Raw genomic sequence first — 15,838 nt, forward strand, 5'->3', positions numbered from 1 at the left:
GTTTGTGGAAGATATAACTTGTGTCTTGACTGGACCAATTCATCACGTACTTTGGGACTTACCAAAGATTTGATGAGTTAAAAGAATACAGCAACCTGTTGTGTATAGGTAACACGTGAAAACTCTTAATAAAGTTATTGGAGAAACGCTTACCTATCATTTGAATTCTAAATCAAATGCATGAATGTATTCTTTTATACAGAAAACTTAAAGTCGCGTAAATTTTATCTTTTGCATCACGAAAGAAAGAATAAATCAGGCTGATAAGATAACACTCGATGAAAGAGATGTTTGATTCCACCCATAACTCTTAAGAACACGATACAATCACTTTTGGGGAAAAAATATCAACAATTATAAATATTTAATAGATTAATATTTTGTTGGACACCGATTAGTTAATGAAGTTAAGAAGTAATAACAATATCTACCATTAGTTCATTATTTTATAATATTAACTAATAAATTAATTTTCTTAATAACGAAAAGGCTTTCAAAAATTAGTAAACAAATAAAATGGAATGAATTTAGGAGTATCATTCAACACAAACTCGTGATTTCATTTGATAACTCCTTACTCACAAAAATAGCTTAAATCAAAATAATAAGAAAAATGAGTTGAGAGTATGCTGTATTTATTTATTTATTTATTTATTTTTGGGACAACAAGTATGTCTATAGTTTGGAGAAAATAAATTTGAGTTTTTATTTAAGTAGTATTATTATTTATTTATTTTTAATATTAAATTACAAATTTATTAATAATTATCTTATGAAGAATTAAGTCCAGCCCAATATTTAACAAGATTTTTCTCTCGATGTAAAATTGAAGTATTGCCCAGAAATCTAGTAACATCAAAGGAGAAATATATGGTCCTCCTGCCTAACAGCCAAACTAGGAATGACAATGAGGTGGGGATGAGTAGTTCTACCCCATTTTCTATTTTATTAAAAATTTCTCTCTATTTCCCACCTCATCCCTCAATAAATTTTAGCGTATTGGGGGATGAGGAATTCTCATGTGGAGAATGATTTCTTTATCACCATCTCGTTGCTCATTTACTTATTTCATAATAAGTATGAATAAATTATTTCAGTAAATTAAAAACTAGAGATTTAAATAAAATCATTACCATATTATAAAATATTTAAATTATTTTTAAAAAAAATCTCCAAAAGGTTGAAATAATATATTAAAATAATATCAAAACTGAAAAATATTTGAAGAGAGCAATAGCTTGAGAGAAAAAAGAAAACATAATAATGTTTTAGGGTTGAATAAAAATTATAATGTATGGTTTTCTTTTAATTATAACTATTTATATTTGGCAAAATAAAAAAAATATTAATCAACATTGTAATTGATAAAACAAAAATTATTGATAAAAATTTAAAAAATATTCATATATAATGGGGATTGAGGTAGGAATTACAAAATCAAACCCCATCCCATTAATAATTTGAGGATTATTTTTTTATCATTTTTCACTTTATTTCTTAAAAATTATTCAAAATTTACTTTATTTTAGATGGGGTCTCATGAGACTCCAAACATGTAAAGAATTTTGTCATCTCTATCCCAAACATGAGGAGTTCGATTTCTTAATTTAAAAATGAGGTAAGGAAGTAGAGGAATAAATTTTATTAATTATAATTATATAAATGTACTGATATTTATATAAAATATCGACTATAATCATCCAGCTCAGACTTATTAGGCACATAAGTGTTATTATTATTTAAAAAAAAAATTGCATGAACTGTTTAAGACATAAAAGTCGAGTAGTATGCTTACGTGGCACCAGTATGCACAGGAGGGAGGGTAATGTAGAGTAAAGCACCGGAGAGAATCCCCGCAGCCACACCGATCAACTGGCTGCTGTCCAAGCAGAAGCGGCGTTCAGCCAAACCCTAATTCAGATTCCATATACCAATTTGCATATTATCATTAAATTTATTCCCTCAAAGGTCAGCGCTTTCTTGCTCTCTGTCTTTATTTGTATTTGAAGCCCAAAAATTAAAAAAAAATTGTTGATTTTTTCTGGATTAAAATTTAGAGCTGATTTTTGTGCAAATGCTATATAATTACAGAGACTATAATTTATTTAGCTGTTTAGTGATATATAAGATGACTGGTGATTTAATTTGTTGCATTGGCTGTAGGCTAATTAGCAGTGATATTAGTCAAATGAAGCATTATATGGATGTTCTTAATTGAAAGTGGCCATTTACAAATTCCTCTATTTCCCCTCTTTATTTTTTCGTATATTACTGTGTACTAGTTGGTTTTGGTTTAAAATTTTTAACGGTTGAACACATTCAACACTATCATATTGAGTGGAAACACAGAGAAGATGTACTTGTTTTGGAATTTTAAAGCCATGAATTGGAAATTAGGTCAAAAATTGATAGGGATATCTCCGGTGCTAGGTTCTTAGCTGAACGACTATGTGCAGAGTTGGTCAAGCTAAGCGGTTGGATCTTGGTAGTACAGCACTACTGCTGGCTTGTCAACTATAATTTTTTAGTGCATGATTGGTGTTGCTCTATTTTCTGGCTTTTAACCGTTTGCTGTTCTTCATCTGTGGTGCTCACAGGTTGGTCGGATTTATTTTGAAACCAGTTGGCTGGACTAGTGAGATTATTTCATGGCGAGCAATGGCCTGCCATCTCTGGGTCGTGTGAAGCTCACAGATTTAATGCCATCTGAAGGACTTCCTTCTGATTCTTATAAGCTATCTGCCACGACTTTATCGCAATCTTTTGCTCAGTATTCTGCTGCCATCATTCAGTTTCCTGCTAGTGATGGGCCTCTCTTGAGATCTTGTTTAGAATCTGCTCGCCTCTACTTCCATCAAAGACCATCATACCCAGCTGCAGAAATGATCCATACGAATGATTCTCGTGAGTGGTGTAAGACATCTGGTTACTATGCTGATCCTCAGCAGTGGCAGGAAACTTACGATTACAGGCCTGGCATGACTCCTTCAGAACCCAACAACTCATTGGAATTCCCTCCTGCTGGATTGCCTGACATTTTTGCTTTGCTCGGAAAGGCAGCCCGAGAAATACTTGATGCCATCAGCTACTGTCTGAACTTGCGCAGCTCTCCGTTCACTGAAGTACTTGATAATGTCCCTTTGAGAAGTCGGGAGGTCTCATCTTCAGTTTTGTCTGTTTGCTGTCATGCAAGGCCATCATTTCAGGGAGCACAACACCACAATTTAACAAACCAAGAGGATGGCCCATTAGTTATGTATCCCGAACAGGATCATCATGTTGACAAAAGCCTTGTCTCTATTGTTAAGTCAGATAAGGCGGGTTTGCATGTAAGAGACTTTCATGGTCGGTGGGTTCTAGTGGATGGTGACCTTGGTCCTCAAGAAGCCGTTGTTTTCCCTGGCCTCGCACTATATCAGGCAACTGCAGGTTATGTTAACCCTGCACTTCACAGAACAGAGGTCAATAATCTGCAGGGTAACATGTATGGAAGATTTTCTCTGTCATTCAAGCTCATGCCTAAATCCATGAGTAGTCTCAGTTGCTCTGAGATGAGGGCAGCTGGTCACGGAGTTGAAGCTCAATTCCAGCTTCCTGTGCCAGTGGATGACTTCATGCAGAGGTCTCATCCGACAGATCAGCTCTTTAATAGGCAAAGCTTTCAGACTTTCACTTTCCCTACAGCCCAAGATGGTAAGCATAATTTTAATGATATCTATCATTTTGTTTATATTATTTTCTCATTAATTTCCTTTAAAACATTTGGATGAGCCTTATTTTGTTATAAATATTGCTCTCACCTTACTCTGATCAGGCTCCTCATTTAACATTGGAATTTCTGCTCATGCATTGGCAGGGAGGGGTGTCAAAGATGAACAAGAGAGATTTTTTTTTTTTTTTTTTTTTTTGTGTTACGTCCATAATAATAATAATAAATAAGAAAAAAAATTATTGTCTTTGAGCATTCCCTTTTTGTTCAGCTGCTTAAATGTTTTAGTTTTCTTAGATCTAGTTGTTGTGTGCCTGCTGCTTAAATGATTTTGTGTTGTAATCAGGTTTAGTTCTCCTTTTCTTTGTAAGAGAGGAAAAAAGGCTTCTAAGAGTGTGAAACTTATAACTTGGAAATTATGTTTCATAGTTAAAAAAAAAAAAAAAAAAATTGGACAAAAATTTAATTATTGGTGATCAGCTGTGCTTAATGTGCATGCTAATGGTTTATTATTAGTTTTAGAAGAACTGGAAGTAAACAGAATTAGAGAATGGATATCAAAAGAGAGGTTTGAATTTTACTCTTAATGAAATATTTTTGTTTCTTTACCATGTGGACCATCTTGATGACGGATTATCATCTTTCCTTTATGGTTGGAGTAGTTCTTAGAGAGAAGCTTTTAACAGCAGGTCCTTGGATCGATGAAATGCTGGTACAGGATCTATAAAGCCATCATTGAGGAGGAGGAAGAGTAATTCAAGATGCAAACCTCTGCCCCCTTCCAAGAGGTTACGACTCGAAGCCCAGAGGGTCTTGAAGGAAAGGGTTCAAGAGATTGCAGATAAGAAGGGTATCAAGCTCAGATTCTGTAACCTCAGGGAGTGTGAGAGTCACATTCATGCACTTGATAGCCCGTGTGCCAACATAAGAATGGAGATCAAGTGGCCAGCTGGAGTTCCATTTGTTCATCCCCATGATTTACCAAATAAGGCAAAAATCAGTTTTCTCGAAGCTTATGAACCTGGTTGGACGGCCACTCATGATATGGATTTAAGTCCAACTGAACCTGGGCAATCCAGTCAACACTCAGCTAGCTGTAACTGTGATTCTCTTGCTCAAGTTTTAAATTTATATGACCATGCATCTTACTATCTGAATATTTCTATTTTTTTCATGCTAGTCAACTGCTCAGACTGCTAACAGTAACTGAATTGCCGGCCAAATATTGTGAAGTCTTCGTCTGTTCCTATGGAAGCAAGAAAAACAGCTTTAGGAACAACTTATTTTTATTTTCAATTTAAATGACACCAAGAGAATGATTTTTTGAAATGAAGGTTTACTACAGGGAAAATGTATTAGCATACGAGACTGAGACTATAAAGATTTTGATGTTAAGAGTATAGAAGTAAGTGTTACATACTAGCAAAGCTGGCTCCACACCATGCCCTTCTTTTAATCCTTTTTTTTTCCCCTCTCTCTCTTCTTTTATCCATTTTCAAATTAGACTATGAATGCTGTAGCTATTCGAATTGGTGCTTTTTTTAGCTATTCTTAGAATAAAATTGCTACTGGGTTATATTTGTTTACTTAGTAATTCTAGTCCCTATATATAACATCTGAGCATATCAATAGAGAGGATTTCGGCCTTTTGGTTTTCAAGTTTCATGCACAGGTTTGTGCTTTAAATGGCAGAGAAATTATAGGACCTAATTATGCATATGTTTTATTCTCCTAGTGGGTTTTGTAGTACATATATTGATAGAATTTGCACTTTCCAATCATAGATGTTAAGCTTCTGAAACATTTGTTTTCCTATGAAATGAGATGGGTTATCAGGACAATTGTTAACATCATAAGTATCATGTTTGAGATTCTGTGTTTAGGGGGTGCATACTCTGTTACTCATTTGTATAATAGTGTATGATGTGCATATCTTCTTGTTTCCCTTTTTCCTCCTATTTTAGTTTGTTGCCTTGCTTTTTCCTCCTTCCATTCAATCTCTAGCTTCTGATCGTGCGTTTGTTTGTCTATCTGCAGGAAGGGAAGTTCACAATTTACACCATGCGGCCACTTCACAGTTTCCAATATGCAGCCAACTTTGATCAAGTTTTTACTACTTGGTGTGCAGAAATGGATCTCGGTCGTTTCCACTTCTGTTACATGGCCATTTCAATGCTTTGCTGCGATTCCAAGTTGCATCATGGTTACACTGGTGCTTAAGTTTCCAATTTCACATATGTTACAATCATTTTACATCAGTAAACTAGTTATAGATTGTAAATAGATAATGCTAAGAAAAGATCGGTTTCTATTTTTATTTTTTTCCCTCAAATTATGCACTGGTCAGGCCTCGGTGGGAATCACTGCGTTGTGGGTGGGAAAGCCGCTAAGTTAATTCTACAACACCATTGTACCATTGTAGTTGTCAATGTGAATACCATCCACTGGAAAGATGCTTTGTGTGAAGGATGTTTGTTCTAAATAGTGGGAGAAAGTACTTGTAACCTAGATGAGAACTTGAATATTTTCCCTGTTCGCAGAAAAGTGGCTATGATCCTACTTCTCAATTCCACTAGCCACTTTACTGAATTTAATTATCATGGGAGTTATCTTTGCTTCCGCTACCCGTAGTTTTCAGCAAAGAAAGAATTCTTTAGCTAATTTATGCCTTTCAGCCCTTGCTTTAATAAACAGCAACGAAATAAAATTTCTTTCAACTCTCTCCATTGCTGCTATATAGAAGTAATACTACCATTAACTCTTGAGATTTGGTGGAGCAACAAGAGAGTTCCATTTTCAAAATTCCTCAAGCTTCACGGCAAATCTGCGGTCCTGTTACATGTACAAGCCCCCTACTGCTCTAAATACACAAAAATAATTAAAGCCCTTCCCTAGAAAAAAAGGATTATATAACAATTACATGAAAGCTGACCCAGTGTTTTTTTTCCCCCATTGCCAATTAATCAATATCTCAAGCAAAAGAGGTATACCTCCAGAAATGCGGAATCCACCATATTTCAACCTCCAGAAGTCCCGAGAAAGCCATAGAAAGCAATACAAGTACAGGTGAAATCTGACTCAGAAGCTGGCCAACACCGAGTCTATTAGCGCAGGCTTTTATTATATTTTAACTCCGGAATGGGGGTTGGTTTTCAAAAGGCAGCTCAATGGTTGTTGCATTTCCATAAAACTCCTCCAAGTTGTAAAAGACTCTCTGTTGCGGAAGAAATATGTGGACAACCACATCACCTGGAATTAAGGCAAAAGTTGACAAAACATAGTTTATCAGCATACTGAAGAAGTAATACATATGAACAAAGATTTTGGAGTCATGGATGTAGGTGTTTCCCACTACATGACCGTAATTTTGTTCAGTTTTGCAGCATTTGTACCAATTAAGCTAGCAGATGTTTCAAAGCCCACCAGTAAAAACAAATGTCTTCAGAAACATACAAAGCCTAACTCATGAGTAAATTTTGAGGTTCAATTACGTTTCCAAGATATACTAAAAACATTAAACTATAAAACCACACATTCATTAGAAGTTTCATTAAAAAAATTTCGGTTCAGAGTTTAATCCATCTAAAAAAGATAAATATAACAAAGAAGTGTATAGCAGAACCACCCACATGCATATGCATATAACTCAAATCAAAGGATTACAATGGCACTTTAAATCAATTAGGTGAATTTAAGTTGCAAGTTACAGAATTAGTATCTACTTCTTATTTCTTTATCTATTTATTTTTCATGAATTAAGGAATGGTCTTGTGCTAGTGTACAATTAAACAACAAAGAGATTCCAGCTTACCCAGGTTACCAACCCAAAGAAAAGAAATGCCTTATACTTAGAAAACAGATAACACAAAATTTAAGATGATCCTAAGCCAAAAGCAGAATCCTTTTTGACTGTTAAATTGACATGCATGTCCTATCAGCATGGTTGCCGATGTTTAAATAATTTCGAAAGGTGGCTCAAAACTCACTTGAACTTACACCCTTCTAACAACAAGACAGACTCTTAACTACCAAAATTTTTACATTTCAAACAAACTGCCTCATTCAATAAACAAAGAGGGGGGAAGAGGACAATTTACTCATTAATATAGCCTTGAGATAGCCCTAAGAGCTAAAGCATAGAAGTTGCTGTGGTTGAAAATAATTGTATAAAGCATCAGTTACTTCAATATAAATCACATAAACTTCTGACTGAAAATCCTAGAATCATGGATAGAAGTGTGAATGTGTTTTCTTTCTTTGTGTTTGTTTGTTTGCTTGTCCATTTCTGCAACGTAAGAAAATTGGGACCAATGTGGCAGGTATCCCATCCCTGCAGTCTTGCGTAACCAAGCTGTGAGTTCGAAGAGAAATCACACTTGTGTATTACTTCAAAATGTTCATTGTAGTTTCAAAAATTTTAGAATAACATATTGTTACCCCACTCCAACATGATCAAATAATTAATAGGAAGGAAAGGTCAGTGCAGGTTATAATACAGAGGTCTATCACCTTATCTACACAATGAAGCATGTGGGAGCTTGTAGTGATATCTTGATAGCAGGGTCATAGCCACACATACATTGGAAGTTCGTTTTTTTTGTTTTCATTCTAATTCCATTAAAATAAATGAGAGTTTTAGTATTGTCACGTAAAATCACTCACCAAAGTCCAAAAGGGTCCAGGAGTTGGGTTTTGAATCCCCAGATGGAACCTTTCCATACTCTTTCTCAGCAAGATCTCTTATTCTCGACCTATATTGCAAATTGCAACAACAAATGTCATTCCAAGTATTGTACAAATACAGAATGAAAACATAGAATTTCTAAATCAAGATAAGAATATCAAAAGTCAAAGTGAATGTACCCAATGGCATCAATCTGAGGACGAGAAAATGCTGTTGCAATGATAAAAAAGTGAGTCCAATATACAAGAGGTTTGACAAAGAGAACCTTTATATCTGCAGCCTTCACATCACTCACAACCCTTGCCATTGCCACAGCAACTACATATAAGGCAGGAAACATCAGTATGTAATAAGGCTGAAAATGGTTTTGATGTGGAAGCTTGGTTTTGTTCCCACTCTTAATTAATTCATAAGAAAAATCCAATAAATTTTAAATATATGATCTGCATATCGAAGGATATGATTGAGCAACCAAACTCTTGAAAACAGATAACAGAGTTACAAAACAGAAACAATGTTTAGATATAATATCTCTAACTAAATCGAGTAGAAATCCATAGAAGACATGTCAAGTCCTCAAAAATTTGTAAAGCACACCCACACTCCCTCACAAATGTGTTTACCCTTTAGTGCTCCATAAAAGTGAAGGTAACAATAACAACAACAACATGGAATCGCCATTTAAAAGAAGAAAAGGTGCATAGCTCTTTTGTGTCTAGAAGCTTAGAGGATGTTCTATACCAGCAATAATGCAATACTAAGCCAAAATATATTGGATGAAATATAAACATCGTACATTTTTGTAACACTGAGAAGAATGTTGAATTAATTATGGGATGACCTTACATGATAAGCTTTCAGCATCATCATCAATCTCTGCAGTTGGAGACTTTTGGTCGTTTCTCCTGTAGACCACTTTTCCATACTTTTTCAACAAATTGTCAAACATTTCATCGGTATCCTCACTTACATTCTGCCATTGATATCAGTCATGTCATAATACAGAACCTAAGGTACAGAGTTAAACTAATGAATTACAAGAACAGAATACAGACAATATCATTATCAATCCACCCTTCCAATCAGTAAACAATATAAGAATATATTCCATTAAGGAAATTTTTAGGGAGAAATTAACACAAAGTTAACAAAAACTGTACCGAGAGGGAGCTATCTTCAGCATCTTTTCCGTAAGCAAAATGCAAAGGCAAGTCCCTTGGCTTGAAATTGATCGAGTTTCTACTTCTGGGTATTTGCCAAAAGCACTTGCGGTTCAGCAAATGGTGCCCATTAATGCAAAACCACTCAACATGCTTTCTGGGTTTGTGAGAGAGCTTTGCTTCAAGACGACCCAGTGGATGAAACTCGCAGGTAAAACGGGTTCCGGAAACGGCGCCGGCGAGAGATAAAGTAGCGGACGCTATCATTGTTGCTTCGAAATTCTAATAAGTGCTTGCTTCTAATAGTGGGAGAGTCAAAAGATCAGTAAGTAATCAGATACTTTCCAGCTCTCGAAGATATCATATAACCATAATGAGAGAGACACTAAAGCTATGTCCTTGGGCTGGCCTAGGGCTGTTATGGGCCTAGAAGATTGACGCAATCCAATTACAAAAAGATTTCTTGATGATATCGTTCAAATTTATTAGAATTTTTTTAGGTTATCAGAAGTATTAAAAAAAATTAACAAAAAATATTTTAATTATCAAAATTCGATTAAAAGATTTCCCATAATTGATTTATTTGTCTTGTATAAGGAAGGTTATTAACATTTTCAAAACAAGAGATCTAGAACATATATATTTAATTTACCAATAAATATACTTGCATTACATTTAAGAGATATGTTAAATATTAGGTCGGAAATCAATTCTAAATAATATTCTGAGAGATGTCAACTCTGATCTAACATTTTAGGATAGAAAATGAATGCCATGAGGGGTTTGAACGCATAAATTTGAGTTAGAGTACAAGCCATTATGATTACATAGATAGTAATTATTATAATTTATTGATATTTTTACAATTAAAAATTTACAAAAAAAAAACTTCTAAATTATTTATGTGATGCCATAGTTCAAATAGTTGAACCTAGAGTAATTTTATAATAAGGGAATATCGTACATTACTATTTTTTTTATACATCTTTTAACTTGTGGATTCATTTATTGTAAAATTATTCCTTAGACTTATATTCTACATCCAATCTTCGAAAAATTTTAGTAGGTAAGACTCAAATATTGGTGCCCTTAGAATCGTCATCATTTATAAAATGAATTGTACGGTAAAACCTTTTTATGGTTATAGTTTTGGGACCAAAACTAATTTATTATTATAGAAAGATTATAACTTAATAGATGTGCAGTTTCAAAAATTATTATTTTGACTTAGTTATCTTTAGTGAAAGAATATAGAGGTTAAATATATACTACATTAATAATTTACTGACAGAATATGTCAAATTTAATATATAAAAAACTTGTAGATGCATCTATATACTATTGTTAGTAATATGCAAAGTCATCTAAAACATTTATAAATGTTTGCATTCTCTTACATAATTTTCTATTCTTGTCTAATTGTATTATACGGAGACATATTCCAACATATATTTTTACAATATATAGATAATTATTATTATATAGAGATAAGTTCCTTAAAACAAGTTCTTAAAAAATATATAAATTATTACAATATGTTATTAAATCTTTAATATGTTATTAACCCTTAATTCTTATTTATAACTTGCTCAAACTGAGACTATAAATTTTTATAGGAGTTTTAATTTTTGGGTAATTAACAATGAAGTGCTTGTATTTTGCTTAAAAACCAAATAAACCATTTAGTAAACGAAATCCATCGCATCAGTGCTCCTAAATTTAGCGTCTTCCAAATAGGTCCCCGTGTTTTATCCATATGACGGAAGGAAGGCGAGGGCATAAATACCTCTCTTTTGAATTACAACCCTAATTAAATCGCCAGTCTCAGCAGCAGCACTCTCATTGGAGCGAAGATGGTGAAGTTCCTGAAACCAAACAAGGCAGTGGTCCTCCTACAAGGCCGCTACGCCGGACGGAAGGCGGTGATCATCAGGTCCTTCGACGACGGCACGCGCGACCGTCCGTACGGCCACTGCTTGGTCGCCGGCGTGGCGAAGTACCCGGCGAAGGTCGTCCGCAAGGACTCGGCCAAAAAGACGGCCAAGAAATCGCGCGTGAAGGCGTTCATAAAGCTGGTGAATCAGAGCCACTTGATGCCGACGAGGTACACGCTGGACGTCGATTTGAAGGACGTGATTAATCCCGATGTCTTGCAGACTAAAGACAAGAAGGTGACTGCCGCGAAGGAGACCAAGAGGAGGCTCGAAGAGAGGTTCAAGACGGGCAAGAACAGATGGTTCTTCTCTAAGCTCAGGTTTTAAAGATTATCGTTCAAGTTTTTGAGATTTTTGTTTTTGTTTAGAGGAAATATTGAGTTTAGTTTTATGCGGTCATTTGATTACTGTTTCTTCAATTATTTTTGTTATTTTATTATATTTGATCATGATTTTGCAACATTTGGAAATGCTAGTGATGAACTGAAATCAGTGGTTAGAAAAAATATTGTGACAATTGAGATGGGAGGTATTCGATTTGCTGCTATTTGGTGACACAAAATTCTCGGCCAATTGTTTTGAAGAAATATAGAGACATGGCTAATAGAGAAATAATTTAGCATGCTTTTGCAACAATAGAATCAAGTCAAGATGTAACATTGAATCATGGACTCTCTTTGCCCTAGTAAAAATTTAAAAAAACAAAATATAAATTTTCCTCTTATAGATATTACAAAGGAAGAAGAAGAAAGAAAAGTAGAAGACCTTAATTAAATGGGTTTTAGATGCTTTTGATTTTGATTTTGATTTTTTAATCAAAAGGTTAAAAAATGGCATTTTTTCAGTATTTTTGTTTTACTTCATTTTTTGAAAAATAAACGGTTCATACTACGGATTGACTTGGTAGCAAGAACCAAAAAATAAAAAAAATCATTAAATTTTTAATAATTTTTATATAATAATAAAGTTTTATTCAGTTTTCCCTAAAATATTTCCCGCAATTAATCTTTGCTAAAAATAACTGAATTTATAGTCATGATACTCTTGCACTACACTTTCAAATTTAATATTAAAATAGAAACTAAAATTCAATATTAAAAGTAATTGGAGTTACAGACTTGTTTTAGTAAATATATATACTTTGTCTAGAGTGAAATTTTTTATGTTGTATTATTTTTTCACTCTTTTATATGCTGACATTCATGTAAGCGTCTATAATAAATTTATAATTTAGCTTGGTTGATCTAGAAGGATCACACATGTCTTTTAGTCAAAATCCTTTCAAAACACATTGTTTTGCTCTATGTTTAAGCTAAGTAGTAAGTATTTTTAAGATTTTGAAATAAATTCACATTGTTTTGCTCTTTGTTTAAGCTAAGTAGTAAGCATTTTTAAGATTTTGAAACAAATTTTAAGATAGGAGAAATGTATAATAATAGTTGGTGTTATATGGATGTCCAAAATAATTATGTTATATTGAATTAAATAAGATTGTATTTAATAGTAATTCACTTAATAAATATTTTGTAATAAATTATTTTATTAAAATAACAGTATTTAGAATAAATTTTAGTGCATAAATAGCCTTACCCTTTAATTAATCTTTTGTTTTTCTTTCTCCCTTTTTCTTACCGAAAATTGTCCAAGCATTTAGAATAAGTAACAAACACTTATTATGGTCTTCCAAAATTTTGATATATAATTCTAAGTTTTTGTTTTTTGTTTTTTTTTTGTTTTTTTAACACAACAATAACTTCAACCTTAATAATAATATTTGCTTAAACACCAAACTTTTATGAGTTTTTGTTTTTGTTTTTTTAAATACATTTAAAAAAAAAACATAAAAAGATCACACTTTCAAAAACACTAAACTTTTTAATTTATTTTCCATCCCCTCCAGATCGCTAAACACAAATAGATACTTGATAACTTTTACAAGCTATTATCCTTCATGTTTTTATAACTAATCATGTCAGCTTCAACATTCCACCTTCGCTCCTTACTAATCATCTTAAACTCAAGTATTTTTATATAATATTTGATACTTGATAACTTTTACAAGCTATTATCCTTCATGTTTTTATAACTAATCATGTCAGCTTCAAGCCTTCGACATTCCACCTTCGCTCCTTACTAATAATCTCAAACTCAAGTATTTTATTTAATATTTGCTCAAGTTTCTTTATGTAATATTTTTTTCACAATATATAAATCGATTGTTGGGTTCCTTAATCCCAGAGGAATTTTTAATAATGAACAAAAACATAATATTAAAATAGATAAATTAAAATTAAAATTATTTTGAATATTATGTAAAAGTTAATTCTAATATTATTAATTGGGGATATTTTCTCAATTTTAAATCTATTTAACCCAAAGATGTATTTAAAATCTTCATAATAAATACAAATATATTATTAAAATAAATATAATAATTTAAAATTTTAATCTTACTTTAAATATTTAAAATAATTTAATATTATTAGTCTACTAGATATATTATATTATTTATATTAAATTTGTATTAATTAAAAAAATTTCATACAATTTTTTTAATTATTGTATTCAAGTTAAAAAGAAATCTTGGTGTCCCTTTTAAATTTAAGGGTTTTTGTAGCTTTGGAGATGCAGGTCCTTTTTTCTTTTTTCTAATAGAAAACTTTTGTTTGTTTTTTGAATTTAATAGTAACTAATAGGATTGAATTTTTTTATTCACTTATTGCTACATTATAAAGGAGAACGATGAGTCCCTATTAAAACTCATTCCCTTTACGACGAGGAAATAAACAAATTCATTTTGTATGGACCATTAATTCAGTGCACATACCCATACGATTGTAATAAAATCTGAAGAGTTTAAGTCTAAAATCATAGCAGCAGAAATGCTGTTAGAAAGAATTTGTATAAAGCGATTCTTGCATTAATAGAAGATTTTACAATGTTAAAACTATTCGTGTATGCAAAACTTAATCTCATATGAGTAAGAAAAAGCCACCAAGAGCCCTTAGATTTGGTTAAAGGGTTAAAATTTGTTCGGTCTCTGTATTTCAAGGTAAGTGTTCATTTAGTCCATATATTTTTTAAAATACTTCTAAACATGTAAATTATTAAACTATTGACACCCCTATCATTAAGTTTTTTTATTTTAACTTGCTTTTATAATGTTACCCTTTTATAATAATATTTTTTTTAATGTTTTTTTGACATTAATAAAAAAATTGATGAAATAGAACAAAGAAATACATTAATTTTTGTGGAATGCTCTGCTGAAGAGTTAATATATTAATTTTTTATTAATATCCAAAAAATAATTTATTTTTTGTAATATTAATTTTTTTGGACTCGTGAGCTTCAAAAAATGAATATATATGCTTTTTGTGTCTCTTTTACTTTTTGGAGGTTAAATTAGTAATTTAATTTTTTCTTTTTATTAATGTAAAAAAAGAAATATTATTATAAGAGGGTAATATTATCAAACAAGTCAAAAGGAACAAAAGTAACTGCAAGGGTATCAATAATTTAATGGTAGAGATGTTTTGAGATACTTTTAAAAATATAATGATTAAATGGACTTTTATCCTTTGATTAAATGTACACGTAGACTTCATTGGTTTCTAAAATTATCATATAAACTTCGTTTTAGACAAATATTCGGACTTTCCAATTTCTGTAATCATTTTTTACATAGACTTCATTGGTTTCTAAAATTATCATATAAACTTTGTTTTAGACAAATATTCAAACTTTCCAATTTCTGTAATCATTTTTTAACTTAAAAAAAGGTTTGTGCAACCATTTCCTAAATTGATGAGTCTATATGCACAATTAAAATAAATCAACTTCTACTGTTTGCTTAAATATCATTAAAAAAAATAGAAATGTTTTCATAAAGCATCATTTAAGAGAGCGTCAAACTTTTTATAGAGTAAAGTGACCACTGAGAAGGAGCTTCTTTTTTATCGTAGTGAATCACGACTAAAATAAGGCAATGGCTACCTTGGAGTTGCTCCAAGGTGGAGTACAAATTCACAACCATACATGCAAAGTAATAAATAGTAAAAAACACGTTATAACTTTAATTATGTGGTTATAAAGGCGTGTTTTACCTTATAACAATTCTATGAAGAGCTATGTACTGACTAGTGAAATTGAAAGATTTTGTTGCTCCTTTTGATTATCAACATTGAAAGGAATTTAAATCTATGACAAATAGATGTAGGCAATTAAAAACAAAAAATTAACAACTTAATTAATTTTCAGAAATATTGTTTACTGTTACTGTTCACGATTACTGTTCATCAGCGTAAAAAATATTAATTTTCTAAAAACACAAAAAAATGCAGAAAATAAA

The 15,838-nt window shown here is 32.0% G+C and overlaps 3 protein-coding genes across 7 annotated transcripts; 2 read left to right on the plus strand and 1 right to left on the minus strand.

Moving 5' to 3' along the window:
* Window positions 1-1,772: 1,772 nt before the first annotated feature.
* Window positions 1,773-5,835, plus strand: LOC18046026. 5 transcript variants are annotated; one of them, XM_006440990.2, is made up of 4 exons: window positions 1,774-1,968; window positions 2,598-3,693; window positions 4,428-4,805; window positions 5,747-5,835. In XM_006440990.2, coding segments are annotated over exons 2-4 (1,425 nt in total). In that variant the 5' UTR covers window positions 1,774-1,968; window positions 2,598-2,648; the 3' UTR covers window positions 5,749-5,835. The 5 variants fall into 5 exon arrangements, with proteins under 5 accessions (XP_006441052.1, XP_006441053.1, XP_024043957.1 ...); XM_024188189.1 differs by having other exon boundaries at window positions 4,428-4,811; window positions 5,747-5,834; XM_024188187.1 differs by lacking the exon at window positions 5,747-5,835 and adding an exon at window positions 4,890-4,972 and having other exon boundaries at window positions 4,428-4,811.
* A 603-nt stretch (window positions 5,836-6,438) lies between these two features.
* On the minus strand, window positions 6,439-9,891 carry LOC18046027 (protein Iojap, chloroplastic). The gene is made up of 5 exons (XM_006440991.2): window positions 9,554-9,891; window positions 9,240-9,366; window positions 8,573-8,711; window positions 8,372-8,460; window positions 6,439-6,958 (listed from the first exon to the last, which is right to left on the minus strand). Exons 1-5 carry the CDS (start codon window positions 9,818-9,820, stop codon window positions 6,837-6,839), a joined length of 744 nt encoding a protein of 247 aa, XP_006441054.1. The 5' UTR covers window positions 9,821-9,891; the 3' UTR covers window positions 6,439-6,836.
* Window positions 9,892-11,315: 1,424 nt separating this feature from the next.
* On the plus strand, window positions 11,316-11,894 carry LOC18046028 (60S ribosomal protein L27). Its single transcript, XM_006440992.2, has one exon. The coding sequence runs from the start codon at window positions 11,407-11,409 to the stop codon at window positions 11,812-11,814; it is 408 nt and encodes a 135-aa protein (XP_006441055.1). The 5' UTR covers window positions 11,316-11,406; the 3' UTR covers window positions 11,815-11,894.
* The last annotated feature ends 3,944 nt before the right edge of the window (window positions 11,895-15,838 follow it).

This window comes from Citrus clementina, unplaced genomic scaffold (genome assembly GCF_000493195.1).
Source record: "Citrus clementina cultivar Clemenules unplaced genomic scaffold, Citrus_clementina_v1.0 scaffold_3, whole genome shotgun sequence".
In the NCBI taxonomy this organism is placed as follows: domain Eukaryota; kingdom Viridiplantae; phylum Streptophyta; class Magnoliopsida; order Sapindales; family Rutaceae; genus Citrus; species Citrus x clementina.

Excerpts from the sequence above, each read along its gene's own strand:
- LOC18046026 (XM_006440989.2), top strand. The coding sequence starts at position 2,649 with ATGGCGAGCAATGGCCTGCCATCTCTGGGTCGTGTGAAGCTCACAGAT. Across the intron at positions 3,694-4,427 it reads TTTCCCTACAGCCCAAGATG|GATCTATAAAGCCATCATTG; the intron begins GTAAGCATAATT and ends ATGCTGGTACAG.
- LOC18046027 (XM_006440991.2), bottom strand. The coding sequence starts at position 9,820 with ATGATAGCGTCCGCTACTTTATCTCTCGCCGGCGCCGTTTCCGGAACC. Across the intron at positions 9,367-9,553 it reads CTGAAGATAGCTCCCTCTCG|AATGTAAGTGAGGATACCGA; the intron begins GTACAGTTTTTG and ends TATCAATGGCAG. Across the intron at positions 8,712-9,239 it reads TGATGCTGAAAGCTTATCAT|TTGCTGTGGCAATGGCAAGG; the intron begins GTAAGGTCATCC and ends CCTTATATGTAG.
- LOC18046028 (XM_006440992.2), top strand. The coding sequence starts at position 11,407 with ATGGTGAAGTTCCTGAAACCAAACAAGGCAGTGGTCCTCCTACAAGGC.